The 23,978-nt window shown below is 41.5% G+C and overlaps 2 protein-coding genes and 1 pseudogene across 3 annotated transcripts in view; 1 reads left to right on the top strand and 2 right to left on the bottom strand.

Moving 5' to 3' along the window:
* The window catches only part of LOC126600212 (high mobility group B protein 6-like), an 11,433-nt pseudogene extending 4,564 nt beyond the window's left edge, over positions 1-6,869 (bottom strand).
* LOC126600216 (uncharacterized) overlaps positions 1-18,516 on the top strand; it is a 27,145-nt gene extending 8,629 nt beyond the window's left edge. Inside the window, exons 1-2 of one of the 2 annotated variants that reach the window (XM_050266782.1) lie at positions 16,488-16,585; positions 16,804-18,516. In XM_050266782.1, the coding sequence (XP_050122739.1) occupies positions 17,585-18,259 (675 nt within the window). In that variant the 5' untranslated portion in view covers positions 16,488-16,585; positions 16,804-17,584 and the 3' untranslated portion in view covers positions 18,260-18,516. Of the gene's footprint in view, positions 1-16,487; positions 16,586-16,803 lie in introns of those variants that run through there. The other variant, XM_050266783.1, reaches the window with a different exon arrangement.
* Positions 12,231-23,978, bottom strand: LOC126600213 (protein trichome birefringence-like 23). Its single transcript, XM_050266777.1, has 4 exons — positions 23,437-23,978; positions 22,811-23,085; positions 21,802-21,884; positions 12,231-13,469 (listed from the first exon to the last, which is right to left on the bottom strand). Exons 1-4 carry the CDS (start codon positions 23,786-23,788, stop codon positions 12,779-12,781), a joined length of 1,401 nt encoding a protein of 466 aa, XP_050122734.1. The 5' UTR covers positions 23,789-23,978; the 3' UTR covers positions 12,231-12,778.

Genomic DNA, 23,978 nt, shown 5'->3' with positions numbered 1-23,978 from the left:
TGTGATGAAGAATGATATGACCGCTGCGGTGATGGCCAGGAACCTTCTCACTCCTAAAGATAACATAGTATTTTTCAAACGGTCTGATGAGTTGGCTGTTAAGGATTCTCTGGCTCTCAGTGTTCAGTGTGCAGGTTCTGTGTCTAATATGACCTAACGCTTATTTGCTCGAACCCGCCAAGTTGAATCATTGGCAGCTAAAGTGATAAGTCTCAAACAGGAGATCAGAGGGCTCAAGCATGAGAATAAACAGTATGACTATGCTATAAACATGAAGAGGAAGCTCAACCAACTGCAGGAATCTGATGGTCAGATTTTACTTGATCATCAGAGGTTTGTGGGTTTGTTCCAAAGACATTTATTGTCTTCGTCTTCTGGGGCTGTACCGCGTAATGAAGCTCCAAATGATCAACCTTCGTGCCTCCTCCTTCTAGGGTTCTGCCTAGTACTGAGGCTCTGAATAATCATCCTCTGGTGCCTCTTCTTTCTGGGGCTCTGCCGACTACTGAGACTTCTCCTGAGCAACCTTTGTAAAGGCTCTCTCTTGTTTGTTTATTTTGATTCATGTATATGTACATATTTGTAACTTATCGGAGATATCAATAAACAAGCTTTGCTTCATTTTAACGTATTGTGTTAAATACACCAAGGCCTTCTTCACTAAGTTCTTTGAATTTTTCCTTTTGTTGAAGCTTGTATGTTGAACCTTTGTGAGTGAAGCATGTAGTTTAGGTAGTGCTCCTTTAATTTCCCAAGTAAGAAAAACTTCTTGGTTGGAGACTTGAAAAAATCCAAGTCACTGAGTAGTCGTGAGACTTCTGAGTATCAAGATGCAGTAACATATGGTAGGAGTCCCCTAAGTCTCCGGTCGAGGGAGTTGACGAAGGAGGTGTCTTGCTAGTAGCCAAGTTTCCAAAGTAACAAAACTTCACCATTTTCCTTTCTAAGTAGTAGCCTAAAACTCCTTCTTCATATATATTTGTTATGAAAGTTGTTAGGCCCAAAAAAAATAAGGCCTAAGGTTTTTTTTTTTTTTTTGAATTTTCGATTTTTTTTGTAGGTGAAGCTTTTGTGGGTGAAGCTTTTGTGGTGGGTGAAGCTTTTGTGGGTGAAACTTTTGCGGTGGGTGAAGCTTTTGTTGGTGAAGCTTTTATGGTTAAAGCTTTTGTGGGTGAAACTTTTGTGGTGTGGGAAGCTTTTATGGGTGAAGCTTTTATGGGTGAAGCTTTTGTTGGTGAAGCTTTTATGGGTGAAGTTTTTGTGGTAGGTGAAGCTTTTGTTGGTGAAGCTTTTATGGGTGAAGCTTTTGTAGGTGAAGCTTTTGTGGTGGTGAAGCTTTTGTGGTTTTGTGGGTGAAGCTTTTGTGGTGGGTGAAGCTTGTGAAGCTTTTGTGGTGGGTGAAGTTTTTGTGGGTAAAGCTATTGTGGGTGAAGCTTTTGTGGGTGAAGCTTTTGTTGGTGAAGCTTTTATGGGTGAAGCTATTGTGGGTGAAGCTTTTGTGGAAGCTTTTGTGGGTGAAGCTTTTGTGGGTGAAGCTTTTGTGTTGAAGCTTTGTTGGGTACCATGAATTGATTTTGCTTCACACTATCTTGATCAAGATAGTGTGAAGCTTTTGAGAATTTGTAGTTGTCCTCCATTGATGAAGCTTTGTTGAATTTCCCAATTTCCTTTTTTTTTTTGGGAAAATTAGAAATTTGAAAATGTGGGAGAGACAACATATACAAATAGCTTCAACTCCAAAGCTTACGCCAAAGGCACATTTGTTGGGGTTTAACCTCATTTGATACCTCTTCAGAATGGTAAAAGTTTCAGATAGGTTAGTAATGTGTTGGTCAGCATATTTGCTTTTGACTAGCATATCATCAACGTAAACTTCCATGCTCTTCCCAATCTGTTCAGCGAACATTGAATTGACCAATCTCTGATAAGTTGCTCCTACATTCTTTAGGCCGAATGGCATGACTTTATAGCAATATAGTCCCCTGTCAGTAGTGAAGGTTGTGTGTTCTTGGTCTGGAGGGTTCATGAGGATTTGGTTGTATCATGTGTAAGCAACCATGAAACTCAGGAGTTCACACCTTGCCGTATAGTCTATAAGTCTGTCTATGAGAGGAAGAGGAAAGCTATCCTTCGGGCATCCTTTATTTAGGTTGGTGTAATCGACACACATTCTCCATAAGACCTTTTGGAGCAGGAGACTTTCCTTGGTCAAATTCTTCTTAACAAGGACAACATTTGCTACCCACGTTGGATAATTGACTTCCGGACGAAGCCTATGCCTTTGAGTTTTTCAACTTCTAACTTCATTGCCTCGTATCGTTCAGCATCATAAGATCTTCACTTCTGTCTCACTGGCTTGGTCTTGGGGTAAATATTTAAGCGATGATAGATAATATCAGGAGAGATGTCTGGCATGTCCTCGTATGACCAGGCGAAGACCTTAGTGTTCTCTTGCAAAAAAAAGATCAATGCCAACCGAATGGGTGGTGACAAGGTGGTGCCAATCTTCACCATGCGATCCGGATAATCTTTTGAGATAGAGACCTTCTCTAACTCTTCAGCGGGTTATGCTTGCTGGGTGAAAGAGTCACCTCGAGGATCGTCGGGTTGACTGTTTCCACCGTGAAGATCCAAGTTGGCTTCGTCTGAGCTGGTCTTTATGACTTGGTCATGTATAGAAAAGGTTTCCTTTGGCACATGCAAGTGTTGTTGCTTGACCGAAGTGTTGTAACATGATCGTGCACTAAGTTGATCTCCTCCAATGTAACCATTGCCATAGGGGGTTGGAAATTTCATCAACAACATATGTGTGGATACCATGGCCTTGAGATCATTGATGCATGTGCGTCCAAAGATGACATTGTATGCCATCAACCACCAGGAAGTTAGTGGTAATGGTAGCTGTGTAATGGCATGTATCGATGGCGAAAGGTAAATGTATGCTCCCTAAAGGTTGCACGATATCACCGGAGAAGCTTATCAGAGGAGAAATCAAGCGATCGAGCAAGTGTTCAACTATATTAAGTGCCCTGAAAGCTTCATCAAACATGATATTGATCGAAGCCCCTGTGTCTAACCGGATTCGTCGTACTTCAAAGTTGGCTATGTGAGCTTCCACGATCAGTGGATTATTGTGAGGGTAGATGATACCTCTTTCTTCCTCAGGGTAGAAACATATTGGATCCTAGTTAGGCTTTTGACACTTGCCTTCCCTGATGTCTTCCACGTGAAACACTTGGTGACCAGGCCTTAAAGCTCGTTCGTTGTTTTTCATGGCTCTGTTGGAAGATTCAGATATGGGTGTGCCACCGCTTATGGAATATATCACATTCACTTGGCGTTGGTTACGGTTATCTCTTGAAGGGTGAATGAGGAATTGATCAATTTTTTCTTCACGCGCTAAGGCTTAAATATGATCACGAAGGGTGATACACTTCTCGCCGTTATACTCATGGTAGTAACAAAACGTGCCCGTGTTCTTCGTGGGCTTGTAACCCGACTGCCATGGCATTGGCTTCGGTATTAGGTGTGCTATGCTGGGGTAAATGGCCACACATGTGGCATTCAAAGGTGTGTATGTCTCATACCTCGAGGTAGGGCCTGTCTTGACACGTGCTTGGCCCACTGTGTGGACTGCCTGGGGACGGGCATTATCGTGACGATACCCTTGGTTATCGCGATAATGTCCTTTACTCATTTTACTAAAATGAGATTGGTGAGGATGAAAATCTTTCCTTTTCCCATGAGATTGATATGTCTATTGACTTGGCAAAGTATTAAGTAAGGCAGGGGGAGGCACCGCTGCTGTTTGGAAGGTCGAGGTCTTCTCATTTGGTTGGATCTGGCTTCCACTCCCTACTTGCTGATAAGGGGTAACCGTGGGGGTTTTTCCTTGATATGTCTTTGCCTTTGCAGAGGCATGGTTGTAAGTCTGTGCCATCACCTCTGAGTAAGTCTTCCAAGTGTTGGCATTGATCATGTACTTAAAGAAATGGTCACGTAGTCTTGTCGTGAAGGCTTTGAGGGCAGTCTTGTCGTCTGCTCGGCACAACGGAAATACTCATGGCTGAAGTAAGCAGCATACATACGTAATGACTCGTCTGCCTTCTGGCGAATAGTGTACAAGTCATCCGTAGAGTGCAAGCGATTAGTCTGGAAAATGTGTTGAGAAACAAACAATTTCCTTAATTCCTTAAATGAGTCTACTATCTCAGGTGGAAGACGGCAATACCAGTTTAGAGCTCTACCAGAGAGGGTGGAGGGAAAGAGAAGACATCGTTCTTCGTCAGTGTGCATCCGATATGCCATAGTGGACTCAAAGATGTTAAATTGTTCAATTGGGTCCTCCATTCCAGTATAGAGTTGTAAACCAAGCTGTTGTTTTGTCTTCACTTGAAGGGGGTGTCGAGGATCCTCCTTGTGAGAGGGCCAAGCTTGGGTTGGTTTCAGTCAGGTATCTCGGCCTGACGTTTAGCCTTCAACTTGTTTACTTCCTCAAAGAGATGTAGGACAAGGAAGTCCTGAGTGGAGTCATGTACCACTGGGATTTTCTTTCATAAGTCTCTATCACCTCTTGGAAGTAGGAAAGTTTGAGCAAGGGCGTGTGATTTTTCCTTGGACTCGCCGTACTGACTTCTAGGGCGAGTCTGTCGAAATACCTCAGAGTCTTATGTACCTTCATGTTCCTCTAGAACATGTCATTCATTCCCTAGATTGGCAGTTGGCCTGGGTCGTGGGAGGGGACCGAGTCTTTTAGAAACCCTTTGTTCATTGATCTTTGAGCATATGTGGAGGGGATTCTCTCGACGTTGCTTTAGGAAGTCTCGGCATTCACGATAAACGGTTTTCGATCTTTCCAACCCTTCTGCAAGAATGTGTCTTCCTCCATTTCTCCTGCTTCGGGTCGAAGAGAGAAGTCTCATGTTGATCAATGTTTTGATGATTAGCTCGCTCCTCATCAGGGATACCCATGTCGAATGAAGGTGACCCTCCGTGTTGGGAGGCACCAGATGATAGTTGATGTCCATAGGGGCAACAAACTCGCATGTTTGAGTACGCCTAGTTTCGTGGAGCGTTTCAAAGAGCTTCTCATACTGCTCCTGGATGACCTCATTCTTCATTGCTATCTTGTTGTTCTGAGCTTCTAGCTCATCGACTTTAGCTTGAAGAGCAACCCTCTTTCCTTCATTATTTCGTTGCTGCGCACTAGCTGCAAGAGGGGTGTCATTCTGTGTGATGTGGCTTCCTTCGCTCCCCATGTTGGAGAAGGATGCTTGGTCAAAAGAGAGTGTACGAATGGTGGAAACCAACTTGACAAAGCTGAAGAAAGTGGGAATAAGTGTCGTTCCCACAGACGACACCAAATGTTGATGCACAAAATCAGTGAGGACTTTGGTACAACATAAAGTGTTAAGTTCGTGACCTTCACTAGATTGCTCCAGTCACTAGTATGGATAAGTATGTAAATGGATAGAGATAGGGAAACAAACACAAGATGTACGTGGTTCACCCAGATTGGCTACGTCCACGGAGTAAAGGAGTTCTCATTAATTATGAAGGGTTTACACAAGTACATAGGTTCAAGCTCTCCTTTAGTGAGTGAAAGTGAATGATTTAGTACAAATGATGTTAGGAAATATTGTGAGAGAATGATCTCTATTTATAGAAGAGAGTTTCTAGTTTCATTCTGACATTGACACGTGTCGTGTTGTGATTGGATTCTGATGTTGACACGTGTCGCACTATGATTGGCTTCTTATGTCGACATGTGTCGCGCTGTTATTGGCCTCCTGGTTAAAGGGAAACTCTTCTGGGTCCTTAACGGTATAACGTTGACTGGTGCTCAGTAGTTTCGGGATTGGTCAAGTATAGTATAAACAAATAAGTAACCATTATGTCAACTCCAATTCAAGATCATCAAATCGATTAGATCAAACACCTAATAACCACGCGTCAAGAACCCTAACCACGTTTTCTCCCAATTTCCCAGTAATCAAACAGGATAGAAACCCCAAATCAAGATTCCCCCAGCCAACTTTCATCTGAACCCTAAAACCTAATCAAGAATCGTCAACTTAATGTACAATCAATCAGCCAGATCCCAATGCAACAAAACAAATTCAAGGAAAGGGGATCGAGAAAAGAAACCCTAGGAGAATATAAATCAATAACCCCATGAATTTTTTTTCCAATTTTTCACAATTAATATATAATCAAACAAATTTACAACAATAATAATCACCAAGTCTTATCCCACTAAGTGGGTCGGCTGTATAAATCACCTAGACAAATTTCTGATCCATCATACATTTTCTCAGAAACCAAACAGAGGATTATGCAACAGAAGAAGAAATAAAAACGCAAATGAAGAAAAGAAAGGGGATCAGAAAACAAACCATGGTTGGTTTGAACTCCTTGAGCTTCTGCGGCTGCTTCAACTCCATCTGAAGCTTGTCATGCTTTCAGCCCTTCATTTCGAGCTCTTTCTCCTTGATCTTCAAGATCTCGTCCTTCTCCTTCAAAAGCTCTTCGATTTTCTCCTTCTCCAGCCTCATCGCCTGAAGCTTCTCTTGCATTTCTTCGAGTTCCTTCTCGAATGACGAAGGTTGGGTCTGCTTTTGCCTGGCCTGCTTTTTGAAAGCCGCAGCTTTCACCGAATTTTTGGGGGAGGTGCGAGGCTGAGAGAGGCTCTCGTGGTTCTCTTTCACTGGGTTGGAGTCCGATGGTATTTGGATCGGGCTCGGTGCGGCGTCCGAGACCTTTCCGACGACGATATTGGTTTCATTTCCAGATGGTTTTTTGTCCTTCAGTGCTCTTCGGCTGGCTCTTGGCTTCTTGTTGGGCATTTCAGCAATTGCAGTTTCAACCATGGCAGAAAGAGAGGGTGGAGGGTGGAGGGTGGAGGGTGGAGGGAGGGGTTGTTTGCGGGGAAGGATGAGTTGTTTAGAAGGAGGAGCCATCCCAACGGTAAGATTTTCAAATTCAAATTTTTTTTTTGTCGAAATCAAATTTTTTTTCTTGATTGAATAGTTGTTCGACGTCCGGTAGTTAGCCTTTTGACCGTTGGTAGAAGGCGGGTACAAGTTCTTACCATTTTTTGTTGAAGCGATAAAGAATTTCTTTGATCGAACAAACACATACAATTAATGTTACATCGAGGTGTCATATGTATATAATTTTTTAATAACAAATATTTTAATCTGGAGATAAATCTACACAAAAGCCATTTAAGTAAAGGTCTGAGTGGATGTATTAGTTTTAGTGATGAATTACATTTTGCACCATTTAAGTTTGGGACCGTTTGCAACTTCTTAGATCATTTATAAACATTGCAATGTCATAAAAAAATATAAAAAAAAAATTGTGTTTTATTCTTACATTCGTTAGACAATCCGTTAAATTACCCGTTGAGTGATGACGTGGTAACAATAAGTTCTACATTTGTGCTGACGTGACTGTCAAACTTATGACACAAGCCAAACAACTAATAAAAAATATTTAATTAATAAAAAATCTCAAATTTTTATAATTAAAAACTTAGAAAATAGAAAAGTGAAAAAGGGAAAATTCCTAAACCCTCCCCAGTCCCAAGCCTCACCGTACTTCCTCTCCCCTGTCCCACCATCGCCACCTTCATCCCTTTCCTCAACCACGCTGACCAGACCCAACAAAGCAACATTATCCAACATAAAACAAACCAAGATTATAACTTTCCGTACTCAACCGAAACAAAACCAAGAAAGTTCAATTCCCAGCAAGTCCAATATTATCACACCTAGGCTCACCCTTTTGCATTTCAAATCCAACTTAATGAGTCTCTTTGCTTAATTATTGGTTGGCAATGGGCGTGGGGTGGAGGGGAAATATTGGTCTAGAATTCTAGAATTCTACTAGTTTTACCCCTCCTTGATTCCACATATTGTATTTTCTGGATTTCTAGAATTCTACTAGTTTTACTCTTGTGTTAAATTTGAATAACCATATATTTTGTCTCAGATTCAATTTTGTTTCTGTCATTCAATTGCTTATGTGTGGAAGTTCCAAAGGATCATGTCTTTCTCTTCTTCCGGCTTTTTAAGTTGTTTTTCTCCATGTATGTTTGTAAGACTAAAGCACATCACATTTACATAATCTGTGTTCGTGGCTAGAATTTTTGTTGGGAATGTTTCCTAGCCGACGAGCACACAGCTCCCCGTGAGGTTAGTGCCGGCTAATGTTTTTTGTCGGGCTTCTGCTTACTGGCGATCTTGTCGGGCAAATCTTGTCGGGCAAGGCTGAAAGAGAAGGACAAGGTTAACTTTGAAAGGTGCATTTGTGGGGCCTTAGATGTAGGCCTTGAGGCTCACAATCAAGATTAACTTTTAGGTGTTCAGGCCTGCCACTGCCATCTTCAGCATGGCAGATGTAAAACAGATGTTGAGTTTTAATTGTATATATACCCGAGAGGCTATTTTAGTTATGAAATGTGCCTTTGTGGGGCCTTAGGTGTAGGCCTTGAGGCTTCCCATCAATAACTAACCCAGTACTCGAACATATAATGTTTGAGTCATTAGTTGCAGAAGTGTTATGACTATTATACTTCTAATTACCCGAGCCCGAAGAGCAGAATGCATCCAAATAGGTGCCTTTGTAGGGCCTTAGGTGTAGGCCTTGAGGCTTCCCATCAGAATTACTTCTATACTCAAACGTTTTACGATAATCATAATATAACAGAAATAAAACTAGGAAATAGGTCGATTACTTGCGCCCCAAGTAACTTCGGACTTCTTGTTATCAAAGACTGTCGTGGATGGGTTAAGTCCACATAAGGTTCTTTTTTACGCCTTGAGACCAAGGACTTTTGGATGATCAATCTTACATGCCTGAGGGTTTAGAACTTAGATCTGATTTAAGTTGTGACTACATATTCCAATCGGATTCAATCACTGAAGAGTCTTTTAATCATCAACTTGCCGGAACTAACTTGGATACAACTGGAAGTATACAACATATTACTAGACTTATGAATGAAAAGACAAAAAACAAAGAGGGTTGGGCAAGGTTTCACCTTGTCGGGCAAGACTGGTCGTCTTGCAACTTCTTATCTTTGTGATTTATAGATGGGCTTGAGAGCTTTAGAAAGAGGGATAGGGAGATGAGTTTACAGAAGGAAATCGATACTACAACAAGATTTAGACAAGGTAGCAGAGCTTTTACAAAGGCTTTGGGTGAAGGTTGATCCCGAAAGGGATGAAGGCTTGGGTTGACTACAACTTCGTTGAAAGCAAATCTAGCTTAAGCAGAGTTTGTGCTTGTATTTGTTTGTTTGTTTGAGTGTCCTCATCTCTGATTTCTCTTTCTTCTTTTATAGACAGTTTGGCTTGGCCTTCTGTAGCTTTAACATTGGCCGAATGCAGCTTGAAGGGCAATGACTCATCAGCTTTTTACTTGTACTGCCACTGTAAAGTGCTTTTGGGCTTATTAGCTGGCTGGTCTACACCACTTGGTCTCTAGGTAGGTGAACAAGTGGTGCAAATGATCTGCACCTAGTCGGAAAAAAGCCATTTTCTGCCTTCTGGGCTTAGGCTGGGCTTCAGGTTCCCTTCCTCTTAGTCTTCTTGTTGGGCTGACTCCCTTTTGAGCCCAAAGTTCAAGTTTTAACCCAAACAATCTGAAGTCAGGTGCATTCCGTCTTCCCCCGCCAAAATACATCGTTGACCTCCCTCAGCTTTCTCTGGCTCCTACTCTTAACCCGATCTAGCAACACGTTTTTGCTGGGACTCATCGGTGTTGCTGCATGATAGGATTTTTATCACGTATGAAAATAGGGTTAAAAGCACTTAAAAATATTTGCAAGAGAACAATGTAATAGTAGTATATTTAGTTAAGGCAATGTCGTTTTCCACAAGAATTGATATAAATAACTTTTGTTTAAATCTAATTCTTGATTAGTTATTTATTACAAAATAATGAAAATTCAGATACCAAAATAAAATAAAGATTGCAAGAAAGTAAAAGTAATTAAATCAACAATAATATAAATTAAACAAAGTAAAAGTAACCCGTTTAGAAAAGCAAGGGTGAAAAGCATTAGGATTTAACCGTCACCATTACTAATCATATGTAATTCTACCAATTACTTATGAGTTTAACACATACAAACTTTGAAGATTAGGTTTTTCTAATGCATATTCTACTTGTGACATTCAAGTTAGAATGTACATCATACATGCAAGTATTCATATTAAATCGAAGTATGCAAGGCTCATTAAGTTTTGTGAAAACCCTTTAAAAACCATGCAACACTTAAGAACGTAGCATTCGCCTTAAGTGAGCTTATAATTATCATTCACAAGAAGCATTAATCAATTTTAGGGTGACACTTTAACAAAAATTGCAATCGATTACTTGTCTAAATATCCTAATGGTGGTAAAGCATTAAGACATATGCATAGTTTAAACGCGTGATTAATAATTCAAAGCATGCATGTATAACATCATAAACGCGAATTGAAAGGAAACTACATGTTCATACTAGCAGAGAGAATTAATTACGCATAAGCATAATTGAAAAGCAAAATATTATTAGAAAGAAATATGAATCCTAATTCACCATACAAATAAACTAATAAATATGAATCCTACCTGAAATAGGTCTTTGAAAAAATCTGGAAAACCCAATTAAAATAATAAACTAGGAAACAAAATCCTATTTAAATCGGGTAATCTAGTTAGCTAAAGACTCCCCACGTTTTGTGACCAAATCAGACCTGCAAGGTGGTGTTGGAAAAATAAAATGTCCTTTTTGCAGAATGAACTTTTCCCAAAAAAGAAAAAAAAAGTCAATCTTCAGTGACTTATAGCTCAAATAAGCCCAATGTCAAACTGGCAGCACTGCAAAATCAACCTTCTTTTGATCACGGTCAAACGACTTAGAAATAAATCTGGGATTTTGAAACAATTATCTTGAAAGACTTACAAACCCACGCCAATTAGAATTACTCTACAATTCCTTCGTTTCATCATTTTTTGCCTAAAGTAAATTCACATGTTCTACGATTGAAATATAAAATAAAGTATCAAAATTCTATCAAAATAACAAATAAATTATAATTAAGATTAGAATAAAAATATAGATTAATATCGAATCATCACTGCACTACCACCACCACCTGCAAAAGCTCTAATTTCAATAACAAAAATGTGTTTTTCTTGATTTTGTGAATTTGAGTGTAACAATTAAAGCTTGCCTAGTAGAAGGTAGAAGATGACGATCCAATAGTGACGGAGATGGAATCTGGAAGCCATGGCCTCTGGTTTTAAGTAGGTTCGGTGGTGTCGAGGAACTGGAAGGAAACGGAAAGATTCTGCAGAGATGGAGATGGGTTGTCGTGGGTGCAATGGTTTAGTAAGAGCCCAGAAAAAATTATGAGGACAAATTTGTTCTCTTTTGCCATGTGGAACAAATCTAACAACCATGTCATAAAAAAGGGAATAGGATCCTCTTCGGATTCATTTTGTGGGGATTCTAGGATCCTCACATGTTAACCGTTCATCGTATATCGTGAGATCAGTTTTTATCAGGTATTATTTGTGTTTAATTTAAAAATAAAAAAAAAGTTAAATAATTTATAACCTTACGATACACGATGATAACTAAGATGTAAGAATCCTTAAAATCTCCACAATTTAGATGCGAATGAGATCCAAATCTATAAAAAAAGAATCCTACATTGTCGACGTCGTCACTTCATGGTCAATTTAATGGATCGTCAACAGATGTATGAAATTAGAGTGTAACAATTAAAGGTTGCCTATTAGAAGAGATTTTTTAGTTTGATCGGCACATGAGTGATACACTATGTGTTATATAATGGGATATATGTGTTAAAAAATTAATAACTTTAAAAATAAAACTTTTCATCACTTACATAAAAATACATGGTCTACCATCCATGGTCTCGTCACAATAAAAAATTTCTCTAGTAGAAGGCAGAAGATGACTATCCAGTAGTGATGGAGATGAAATCTGGAAGTCATGGCCTCCAGTTTTAAGTAGGTTCGGTGGTGTTGAGGATCTGGAAGAAGACGACAATATTCTGCAGAGAAGGAGAAGGGTGGTCGTGGGTGTATTAAGTAGCAAGTATCAAATAGAAAAGATTACACTGCAATGTATTAGTTACAAAATAATCGGTATTGAACCATGTTTGTAATTGTTCCCCATGAGGAATGTATTTGGATAACATGCAAGCTTTGCATAAAAAATTGTATGATGTTTCATATTTACTGCAGATAAAGTACCATATGACTTGTTTTAGGGAAATAACAATGAAATTAAATTAGAAGAAGAAAAAAAAAACAGTTTTCTGAATCAAGATTATAAAGTTACAAGTTTATAGAATATAATAATGACGGAGGTTGCAGCTCTGCTCGATGGAGGGGAAGGCAATGCCGCGAGAGTCGAATTCTTGTTGGGTGTGCAGATAACTGCTCTCTATTGCTACATCTTTAAGCCCCCACACAGTAGATGATGATCTTTTTGCAGTGTTCTTTTCTTTGTAACTACAGATGAGGAATTAAATGACAGGTCAGTGGACGGTAGACACTGGTAAAGATGCAGTTGTGGCAAAGATGAACCGGTTCATCCGGAGAAGAATGAAGCATTGTGGTTAACAAGGCAGAAAAGGAATTTACGATTCATCTGAAACTTCTGCAAAAAACTTTACCAGGATCCATTATATGCTCTCTCATGATCTAGAAGGGAAAATAAGAATTCCGGCAGCGAAGTAGGCTGATTTTCTTAGCCATTTACTATCATCTCCATTAATATATCGTTCCAAGATTCTATAGGTCCTGGTAAGCACCAATGCAAACAATCCATCTGAAGCTTCGCGTTTTTGCCTTGTTCAAATGGATGATACTGTCTATATGGACCTGGATGTCCATCGGGCCTCAACAAAGAAAGTTGGAAAAGGTCAAGGAGTTTGAGATTCACCCCATGTTTAGAAGCTTCTGCAGCTGCCTTCTGAAACTCCTCTAGTTCAATGTTACGCAGAATCTTATTTACTTCCTTCACTTCAACCTCACCTTCTTTAGCTGGGGCCGTTCTGTTGCAATTTCCCCCAGTATTCCACTCCCCGCCCTCAAAGTGATCAGGCGTGGATGTTCTAAAAAAGATTGTGCCCTTGTAATCTGACTTTACTATAAAGTTCATTACAAAGCTCAAAGCTTTGCGATAAGAAAAATCAAACCCCAACTCTGTCAGATTCCTTTTAGGACAGTAATGGCATCCCAGAACTTCATTGCCCTCGTAGTAGATTGCAGTTTTGAGAAACCATTTCCCTGTTGAAATTACCATGTAGTCCCAACCGTGGTACTCATCCACCCATTTCTTATCAAGCTTGTCAAGATGCAGCTCAACTTCAGATGATGCCACACCATCAAAGTCTTCAAAAATAGCAGCTTCGACAAGGAATGGGGACCAAACAACTACAACAACAACAACAACAACAACAACAAAGCCTTTTCCCACTAAGTGGGGTCGGCTATATGAATCCTAGAACGCCATTGCGCTCGGTTTTGTGTCATGTCCTCCGTTAGATCCAAGTACTCTAAGTCTTTTCTTAGAGTCTCTTCCAAAGTTGTCCTAGGTCTTCCTCTACCCCTTCGGCCCTGAACCTCTGTCCCGTAGTCACATCTTCGAACCGGAGCGTCAGTCGGCCTTCTTTGCACATGTTCAAAATCACCGGAGCCGATTTTCTCTCATCTTTCCTACAATTTCGGCTACTCCTACTTTACCTCGGATATCCTCATTCCCAATCTTATCCTTTCTCGTGTGCCCACACATCCCACGAAGCATCCTCATCTCCGCTACACCCATTTTGTGTACGTGTTGATGCTTCACCACCCAACATTCTGTGCCATACAACATCGCTAGCCTTATTGCCGTCCTATAAAATTTTCCCTTGAGCTTCAGTGGCCTACGACGGTCACACAACACGCCGGATGCACTCTTTCCATCCAGCTCGTATTCTATGGTTGAGATCTCCATCTAATTCTCCGTTCTCTTGCAAGATAGATCCTAGGTAGCGAAAACGATCGCTTTTTGTGATCTTCGCTAGATTGCTCCGGTCATTAGTGTGGATAAGTATATAAATGGATAGAGATAGGAAAGCAAACACAAGATGTACGTGGTTCACCCAGATTGGCTACGTCCACGGAATAGAAGAGTTCTCATTAATTGTGAAGGGTTTACACAAGTACATAGGTTCAAGCTCTCATTTAGTGAGTACAAGTGAATGATTTAGTACAAATGACATTAGGAAATATTGTGGGAGAATGATCTCGTAATCACGAAACTTCTAAGTATCGGAGTGTGGTGTCGTCTTGACTTGCCTTATCTGTCTCATAGGTAGATGTGGCATCTTCTCTGGAAGTACTCTTCCTCCATCCAGGGGTGGTATCTTTAACTGGTGGAGATGCACAAGGTAATGTATCAATTTCACTTGAAGCTTACTTGTAGTTTCAGGCTTGGTCAAGCGCGATACAAACCATGTAGTAGGAGTCCCCCAAGTCGCCGAGCTAGGGGGTCTGCTGAAAGAGGTGACAGACAAGGTAAGCAATCAGAGCTCCGACTGATTGTTCACCTTCTCCCCATCTTGCAGCAGCATGAAGGATAAAGAGAAGAAAAATGAGAAGAGATGATATGAGATACTTTTGCTTTTGAAGAAGTAACTTTCCACAGGCTTATTCTTGAACTGAGCTGGAGGGTTTTCTGGTTTCCTCCAGAGTATAAGGCCGACTGAAGAATTTGAGGGTCAAAACAAGTCCATCAAATCTAGAGTACGTTCCACCCTGCTGATATGGGATACTTTTGCTTTTGACAGAGTAATGAATGTATCGGCACGTGTGCTGTTACGCTTGTCTCCACATGCTTCCTTGTATCCTTCGCACTTGCCCTATCTGTTCCTCAAGCAGATGCGGAATCTTCCCTGGAAACATAAGATGTTGAAGATGAGTACTCGAGAGCAATGCCAGGTAAGTAATCAGGTAAGGGGTTCCAGGCAGTCAGTTCCTGGCTGGAAGCTTGATTCCAAGTGCTGACTGATTGTTCTCTTTCTCCTTGTCTTGCAGGTAAAAACAAGGCCAAAAGAAAAGACAGGGAAAAAGCATGATATGGGATACTCTTGCTTTTAACCCTGATGATATGAGATATTCTTGCTCTAGTATAGCTTGTTTGCAGAGGTATTATCGGGGGGAAAGAAAGCTGAATATTTCGAAAGGCTTCGTTGGGAGTGCCCTCTCAGATATGATGAAGGGTTGAGCATTTTTGCAGGTCTGCCTGTCCGTTGGGGATGGAGGTCGACATATATAGGAGTCTCCCTAACAACAAGTAGTAATGCTATTCCTTTACCCTGCTTGGTCATAGCACGGTAGTGGGAGCTGCCAGTTTCACATGTTTTAACTCTGTCAGAGCACTTTGAAAAAGTGGTCTGTGGTATCTGGCTCTCGAGATTCGGAGAACGATGCCTCTTCGATTTTTGAGAAAGCAATCATGCTGGGGGTATGACTCTCGAGATTCGGAGGGTGGTGCCTCTTCGATTTTGGAGCAAGCAATCTTGTTGGGAGTGTTGTCTCGAATGTGAGTAAAGGTTGGGCATGTTTGCTAGTCTACCTTGCCACGAAGCACAAATGTTGACACACAGGGACTTTCCAATTATCCAGCAATGGTACTGTTCCTTTACCCTCTCTTCGATTTTGAGAAAGTAGTCATGTTGGGAGTCTGGCTCTCGAGATTCGGAGGACGGTGCCTCTTCGATTTTGGAGCAAGCAATCTTATTGGGAGTGTTTTCTCGAATGTGAGTAAAGGTTGGGCATGTTTGCTAGTCTACCTTGCCACGAAGCACAGAGGTTGACACACAGGGACTTTCCAATTATCCAGCAGTGGTACTGTTCCTTTACAGTTGTGGGTAATAATATGGTAGCTAGACCTTCAAAATTTATGTGTCTAAACTTTTGTTAGTGCTGTTTCTTTGCTATTCTTTTACCTTTCTTGGTCAGAGCGTTGTAGTGGGAGCTGCAAGCTTCACGTGCTCAACTTTGGCAGAGAACTTTGGCAAAGTTATTTGTGGTACCCATGAGCTATTGTTGCATGTGGGAAGTGGGTGATTGAACAGTAAGATTCATGTGCTTTCTACTTCACTAGAAGTCTTCGACAGAATGCCCATAATTTCTGCAAAGCTGAGTGTGCGTGTGACAGGTGTTGACAAGGCTAGAAAAGTAGGTGCCTCTTCGATTTCTGAGATCGGCCCTCGTGGTCTCTGAGCAGCCCAGCTTTTGAGAAAGCGAGCGCCTCTTCGATTGATTCGGAGAACGATGCCTCATCGATTTTTGAGAAAGCAATCATGCTGGGGGTCTGGCTCTCAAGATTCGGGGAGCAGTGTCTCTTCGATTTTTGAGAAAGTAATCATGTTGGGAGTCTGGCTCTCGAGATTCGGAGGGCGGTGCCTCTTCGATTTTGGAGCAAGCAATCTTGTTGGGAGTGTTTTCTCGAATGTGAGTAAAGGTTGGGCATGTTTGCTAGTCTACCTTGCCACGAAGCACAGAGGTTGACACACAGGGACTTTCCAATTATCCAGCAATGGTACTGTTCCTTTACCCTCTCTTCGATTTTTAAGAAAGTAGTCATGTTGGGAGTCTGGCTCTCGAGATTCGGAGGACGGTGCCTCTTCGATTTTGGAGCAAGCAATCTTATTGGGAGTGTTTTCTCGAATGTGAGTAAAGGTTGGGCATGTTTGCTAGTCTACCTTGCCACGAAGCACAGAGGTTGACACACAGGGACTTTCCAATTATCCAGCAGTGGTACTGTTCCTTTACCCTTGTGGGTAATAATATGGTAGCTAGACCTTCAAAATTTATGGGTCTAAACTTTGTTAGTGCTGTTTCTTTGCTATTCTTTTACCCTTCTTGGTCAGAGCGATGTAGTGGGAGCTGCAAGCTTCACGTGCTCAACTTTGGCAGAGAACTTTGGCAAAGTTATCTGTGGTACCCATGAGCTATTGTTGCGTGTGGGAAGTGGGTGATTGAACAGTAAGATTCATGTGTTTTCTACTTCCCCAGAAGTCTTTGACAGAATGCCCATAATTTCCGCAAAACTGAGTGTGCGTGTGACAGGTGCTGACAAGGCTGGAAAAGGCTGGAAAAGTAGGTGCCTCTTCGATTTCTGATATCGGCCCTCGTGGTCTCTGGGGAGCCCAGCTTTTGAGAAAGCGAGCGCCTCTTCGATTTTTGAGATCGGCCTTCGTGGTCTTTGAGCAGCCCAACTTTTGAGAAAGCAAACGCCTCTTCGATTTCTGAGATCAACCCTCGTGATCTCTAAGCAGCCCAGCTTTTGAGAAAGCAAACGCCTCTTCGATTTCTGAGCAGCCGCCTCTTCGATTTCTGAGCAGGCGCCTCTTCGATTTCTGAAGCTTCGTCGAGTGCAGATTTTTATAGGGGCTGGCATTAAGTTCCAAAGCACACTTGAATCTCCACCAGTAGAAGCTTCATTCTTGCACTTCTAAGATCTTGATTTGTCCGACCTCTTCTCTCTTCAACACCTTTGAAAATGTCTGGCCCCTCCGACCGTCGTTTTGACTTGAACCTTGTTGAAGAGGCAGCCCCGCCTTCTCCAGACAACATATGGCGCCCATCCTTCGTCTCCCCTACTGGTCCTCTTACCGTTGGGGATTCCGTGATGAAGAATGATATGACCGCTGCGGTGGTGGCCAGGAACCTTCTCACTCCCAAAGATAACAGACTACTTTCCAAACGGTCTGATGAGTTAGCTGTTAAGGATTCGCTGGCTCTCAGTGTTCAGTGTGCAGGTTCTGTGTCTAATATGGCCCAACGCCTATTTGCTCGAACCCGCCAAGTTGAATCATTGGCGGCTGAAGTGATGAGTCTCAAACAGGAGATTAGAGGGCTCAAGCATGAGAATAAACAGTTGCACCGGCTCGCACATGACTATGCTACAAACATGAAGAGGAAGCTTGACCAGATGAAGGAAACTGATGGTCAGGTTTTACTTGATCATCAGAGATTTGTGGGTTTGTTCCAAAGGCATTTATTGCCTTCGTCTTCTGGGGCTGTACCGCGTAATGAAGCTCCAAATGATCAACCTCTGATGCCTCCTCCTTCTAGGGTTCTGTCCAGTACTGAGGCTCCAAATGATCCCCCTCCGGTGCCTTCTCTTTCTGGGGCTCTACCGACTGCTGAGACTTCTCCTAAGCAACCTTTGTGAAGGCTCCCTCTTGTGTGCTTATTTTGACTCATGTATATTTACATATTTGTAGCTTATCGGGGATATCAATAAATAAGCTTTCCTTCATTTCAACGTATTGTGTTAAATACACCAAAGCCTTCTTCGCTAAGTTCTTTGAATTTTCTTTTGTTAAAGCTTGTATGTTGAAGCTTTCTGAGTGGAGCATGTAGGTTGGGGTAGTGTTCTCTTAATTTCCCGAATGAGGAAAACTTCTCGGTTGGAGACTTGGAAAATCCAAGTCACTGAGTGGGATCGGCTATATGAATCTTAGAACGCCATTGTGCTCGATCCTGTGTCATGTCCTTCGTTAGATCCAAGTACTCTAAGTCTTTTCTTAGAGTCTCTTCCAAAGTTTTCCTAGGTCTTCCTCTACCCCTTCGGCCCTGAACCTCTGTCCCATAGTCGCATCTTCTAATCGGAACGTCAGTAGGCCTTCTTTGCACATGTCCAAACCACCGTAACCGATTTTCTCTCATCTTTCCTTCAATTTCGGCTACTCCTACTTTACCCCGGATATCCTCATTCCTAATCTTATCCTTTCTCGTGTGCCCACACATCCAACGAAGCATCCTCATCTCCGCTACACCCATTTTGTGTACGTGTTGATGTTTCACCGCCCAACATTCTGTGCCATACAGCATCGCCGGCCTTATTGCCGTCCTATAAAATTTTCCCTTGAGCTTCAGTGGCATACGGCGGTCACACAACACGCCGGATGCACTCTTCCACTTCATCCATCCAGCTTGTATTCTATGGTTGAGATCTCCATCTAATTCTCCGTTCTTTTGCAAGATAGATCCTAGGTAACGAAAACGGTCGCTCTTTGGTATTTCTTGATCTCCGATCCTCACCCCTAACTCGTTTTGGCCTCCATTTGCACTGAACTTGCACTCCATATATTCTGTCTTTGATCGGCTTAGGCGAAGACCTTTAGATTCCAACACTTCTCTCCAAAGGTTAAGCTTTGCATTTACCCCTTCCTGAGTTTCATCTATCAACACTATATCGTCTGCGAAAAGCATACACCAAGGAATATCATCTTGAATATGTCGTGTTAACTCATCCATTACCAACGCAAAAAGGTAAGGACTTAAGGATGAGCCTTGATGTAATCCTACAGTTATGGGAAAGCTTTCGGTTTGTCCTTCATGAGTTCTTACGGCAGTCTTTGCTCCTTCATACATATCCTTTATAGCTTGGATATATGCTACTCGTACTCCTTTCTTCTCTAAAATCCTCCAAAGAATGTCTCTTGGGACCCTATCATACGCTTTTTCCAAATCTATAAAGACCATGTGTAAATTCTTTTTCCCATCTCTATATCTTTCCATCAATCTTCGTAAGAGATAGATTGCCTCCATGGTTGAGCGCCCTGGCATGAACCCGAATTGGTTGTCCGAAACCCGTGTCTCTTGCCTCAATCTATGCTCAATGACTCTCTCCCAGAGCTTCATTGTATGACTCATTAGCTTAATACCCCTATAGTTCATGCAATTTTGTACGTCGCCCTTATTCTTGTAGATAGGCACCAAAGTGCTCATTCGCCACTCATTTGGCATCTTCTTCGTTTTCAAAATCCTATTGAAAAGGTCAGTGAGCCATGTTATACCTGTCTCTCCCAAAAGTTTCCACACTTCGATTGGTATATCGTCTGGGCCTATTGCTTTTTTATGCTTCATCTTCTTCAAAGCTACAACCACTTCTTCCTTCCGGATTCGACGATAAAAAGAGTAGTTTCTACACTCTTCTGAGTTACTCAACTCCCCTAAAGAAGCACTCATTTCATGTCCTTCATTGAAAAGATTATGAAAATAACCTCTCCATCTGTCTTTAACCGCGTTCTCTGTAGCAAGAACCTTTCCATCCTCATCCTTGATGCACCTCACTTGGTTTAGGTCCCTTGTCTTCTTTTCCCTTGCTCTAGATAGTTTATAGATATCCAACTCTCCTTCTTTGGTATCTAGTCGTTTATACATATCGTCGTAAGCCGCTAACTTAGCTTCTCTGACAGCTTTCTTCGCCTCTTGCTTCGCTTTTCTATACCTTTCACCATTTTCATCAGTCCTCTCCTTGTATAAGGCTTTACAACATTCCTTCTTAGCCTTCACCTTTGTTTGTACCTCCTCATTCCACCACCAAGATTCCTTTTGGTGTGGGGCAAAGCCCTTGGACTCTCCTAATACCTCTTTTGCTACTTTTCGGATACAACTAGCCATGGAATCCCACATTTGGCTAGCTTCCCCCTCTCTATCCCACACACATTGGGTGATTACCTTCTCTTTGAAAATGGCTTGTTTTTCTTCTTTTAGATTCCACCATCTAGTCCTTGGGCACTTCCAAGTCTTGTTCTTTTGTCTTACTCTTTTGATATGTACATCCATCACCAACAAGCGATGTTGATTAGCCACGCTCTCTCCTGGTATAACTTTGCAATCCTTACAAGTTATACGATCCCCTTTCCTCATTAGAAGAAAATCTATTTGTGTTTTTGACGACCCACTCTTGTAGGTGATCACATGTTCTTCTCTCTTCTTAAAGAAGGTGTTGGCTAAGAAGAGATCATATGCCATTGCAAAATCCAAGATAGCTTCCCCATCCTCGTTTCTCTCCCCAAAACCATGGCCACCATGAAAACCTCCATAGTTGCCTGTCTCCCTGCCCACGTGTCCATTTAAATCTCCTCCTATAAATAACTTCTCCGTCTGAGCAATTCTTTGCACCAAGTCTCCAAGATCTTCCCAAAATTTCTCCTTCGAACTCGTATCCAACCCTACTTGAGGTGCGTACGCACTAATCACATTGATAAGTTCTTGTCCTATTACAATCTTGATTGCCATGATTCTATCTCCTACCCTCTTGACATCTACAACATCTTGTACCAAGGTCTTGTCCACGATGATGCCAACACCGTTTCTCGTTCTATTTGTGCCCGAATACCAAAGTTTAAACCCTGAGTTTTCTAGATCCTTTGCCTTACTACCAACCCACTTAGTTTCTTGTAGGCACATAATATTTATCCTTCTCCTCACCATAACTTCCACTACTTCCATAGATTTTCCCGTTAAGGTTCCTATATTCCACGTTCCTAAACGCATTTTGCTCTCTTGAACTCTACCCTTCTGTCCTAGCTTCTTCACCCTCCCCCGTCTAATAGGATCAAAGTACTTCTTTTGTGTGTCCCGGGTAAAGTTGATAGGAGCATATGCTCCCAAACAACTTTGAGTGGAGTCGTTCGAAAAGAAGTTTCTATGGCCCCCTTGCTCATTTAACACTGCATCCGGGTGCCGATGGAGATACAGCGACCCTTGCTCACTTATCACTGTGCTCAGGCCACACAGCGCGCCACTTACGGGTGACGCCCTAGCTTTAGCGCGATTTTGTTCTGGATTCATTTTCATAAGGATTCGACGTGATCATGGAGTGCCGGCTGTCGACTACCTGACGCCCTCCCCCTCCTCCTTTATCCGGGCTTGGGACCGGCCATGTAAGACATAGGCGGAGTTAATGGGGACCAAACAACTGAGACACTAAAATTGTAAGAGGGGAAGTGCCATCTTCTGGACCTGTAATCCTTGTCATGGTACACTTGGACGGCTTGTTCAACCTGAAGGACAATGTTTCAATCAAATTTGAAACAACCTCTTAAAAGAAGTTAAATTCTAGGCTTAAATGGTATAATAAGCAACCATTTATTCTATCAACCCAGAATCTCAAACATTAAAGATGGCATGTTGTAAACAGATGAACCATGGACCAAAATTCCAGAGACAAAAGTAAGAAATAAACCTACACGTATTTTTTTACAGCTATAGTGGAAACTATATGCGTGCGGGTGTGCACACACGGACACGGATAGAGGGTTGGAAAACAACTTTATACCACCTCAATTAACTTTTCTAGATAAAACAATTTCATTGGCAAATATTTGTATACCATGGCCCTGTATCTGTATATGTTTATATTTCCTTACTATACTTCATGTTGTGGGGTTGCTCAACCCCAATGAAGGCACAATGACTGGTGCAGCTATAAAGTGGGTGCGGAAAAGTGCAAAAACAAAATATTACAGAAGTTCTAGTGAAATGAGAACAGACAAGAGCGAACACTAGCTATAATGCTTAAAGAAGTTCTTCACGAGTTATTTGAAACTTTATCAGAATTAGTCCAAAAAAATTCTCAAGGGGATCAGAAACGAAAAGGTTTGTTTATGATCAAAAGTTATTGACCTTGATCTATGATGAACTAATTTGACTTTACAGCTCAAATATGATAACTTATTCAAGTTCAGTAGAAGAGGTAGACAAACCATGAAAATGTATTACTTGAAGATAGGAAGGGTAGCAAGGGAAGTATCTGACTGTGAAATAAACACATTCTCCACATCCTAACACGTTAAGCTTCTAGGAGAAATGGAGGCTTTAGCATTTAGAATATGGAGGGTTATTTTCTTTTTTATGTTTCATCACTAAACCTTCTGTTCATTTATCCAAAGCCAACATTTATATGTGATTTAAGAATTTTAATACATACTGTCGAGAGCATGCACAGCAACGACTGGACATGGTTGCGAGATATTGAATCACCAATCAACGCCCATGATTTATTCCTCATCATTTCAAGGAATCTCCCTGGATCAAATTTTGGTATATCACAGTATCGTGGCTTCCACTTCCAGTACAGATACCCTGTATCAGGCCGTCCATTCCTTATGCAATTCTGAGGGTTTTCAATCGTGGGGCAGCTCTCATTGTAAGCTGCACCCGAAGTACTTGGAATCCAATCCCCAATGAAAATATCACACTTTCCTGCACAGGTGCACAAACTTTATTTCCGTTGAAAACTCACTCACTCAATGCAATTACAATTGAATTTACTATCTGAAATGACAGATTCCAGGAAGAGTAAAAGGGGCATTCAACTAATAGTATCAAAATAATGAGCGGAATAACAAAACATTAACCGAAATGATACCAAGAAAGAAAAACTAAACCCAAAACCATCAAAAATTCCCAAGCTGCAGATCTCAAGTAAACTAAATTTCAATCATACAGAAAAACTTTCCAATAACAGCAATTCTCTCCAAACTAAATTCTCATGCATACAATACCAAAATGGAAAAACCAACAAGAACCCATTAAAGAGAATCCAAGTATTACCATTTGATGGAGCTATCTGGTCCTGATCACCATCTTCTGGAACTAGCCCAGAAATTGGCGGTTCTGAATCCCCAGTTTTCTCGGGAAAATGGGTTTCTTTCTCGGGAAATTGTGTTTCTTTTCCGGGAAAAGGTATCTCATCCTGATCTTCGTTTTGTGGAAACTGCACAGCAATTGGATGCTCTGAATCCGCAGTTTTCTCAGGAAAAGGGGCTTCTAATTTGGGCGAGAACCTATTGGAGGTGGAGAGAAAGAGACGAAAAGCAAGACCCATCAGAAGAACTGCAACTCCAAACTTCACCACCAAATGCTTGTGCTTGTGATTGAACCAGTGCATCCAATTCAGCTTCATTGCCTTCACTGCTTGCTTGTTGCTCTCTCTCTCCCTCTCTCTCAATGTTGTGGGTGAATGATCGTTTGATTGGGACTAGAAACAGTTTAAAACTTTTGAGATGTAAGATTGGATTTTGGATCGAAGAGGGGTTTTCTTGTGGTGTGGTTTTAGGATTTTTGGCCGCTTTGGATACTCGTTAGTTCAATGT

The sequence above is a fragment of the Malus sylvestris genome, chromosome 14, assembly GCF_916048215.2.
Source record: "Malus sylvestris chromosome 14, drMalSylv7.2, whole genome shotgun sequence".
NCBI classification, from domain to species: Eukaryota; Viridiplantae; Streptophyta; class Magnoliopsida; order Rosales; family Rosaceae; genus Malus; species Malus sylvestris.
Note: the sequence above shows the minus strand (reverse complement) of the source record. Positions and strands in the feature narration are given on the sequence as shown.

Coding starts and splice junctions, on each gene's coding strand:
- LOC126600213 (XM_050266777.1), bottom strand. CDS start 23,788: ATGAAGCTGAATTGGATGCACTGGTTCAATCACAAGCACAAGCATTTG. Junction 23,086..23,436: donor CCAGATAGCTCCATCAAATG/GTAATACTTGGA, acceptor GCACCTGTGCAG/GAAAGTGTGATATTTTCATT. Junction 21,885..22,810: donor TGCTGTGCATGCTCTCGACA/GTATGTATTAAA, acceptor ATTGTCCTTCAG/GTTGAACAAGCCGTCCAAGT.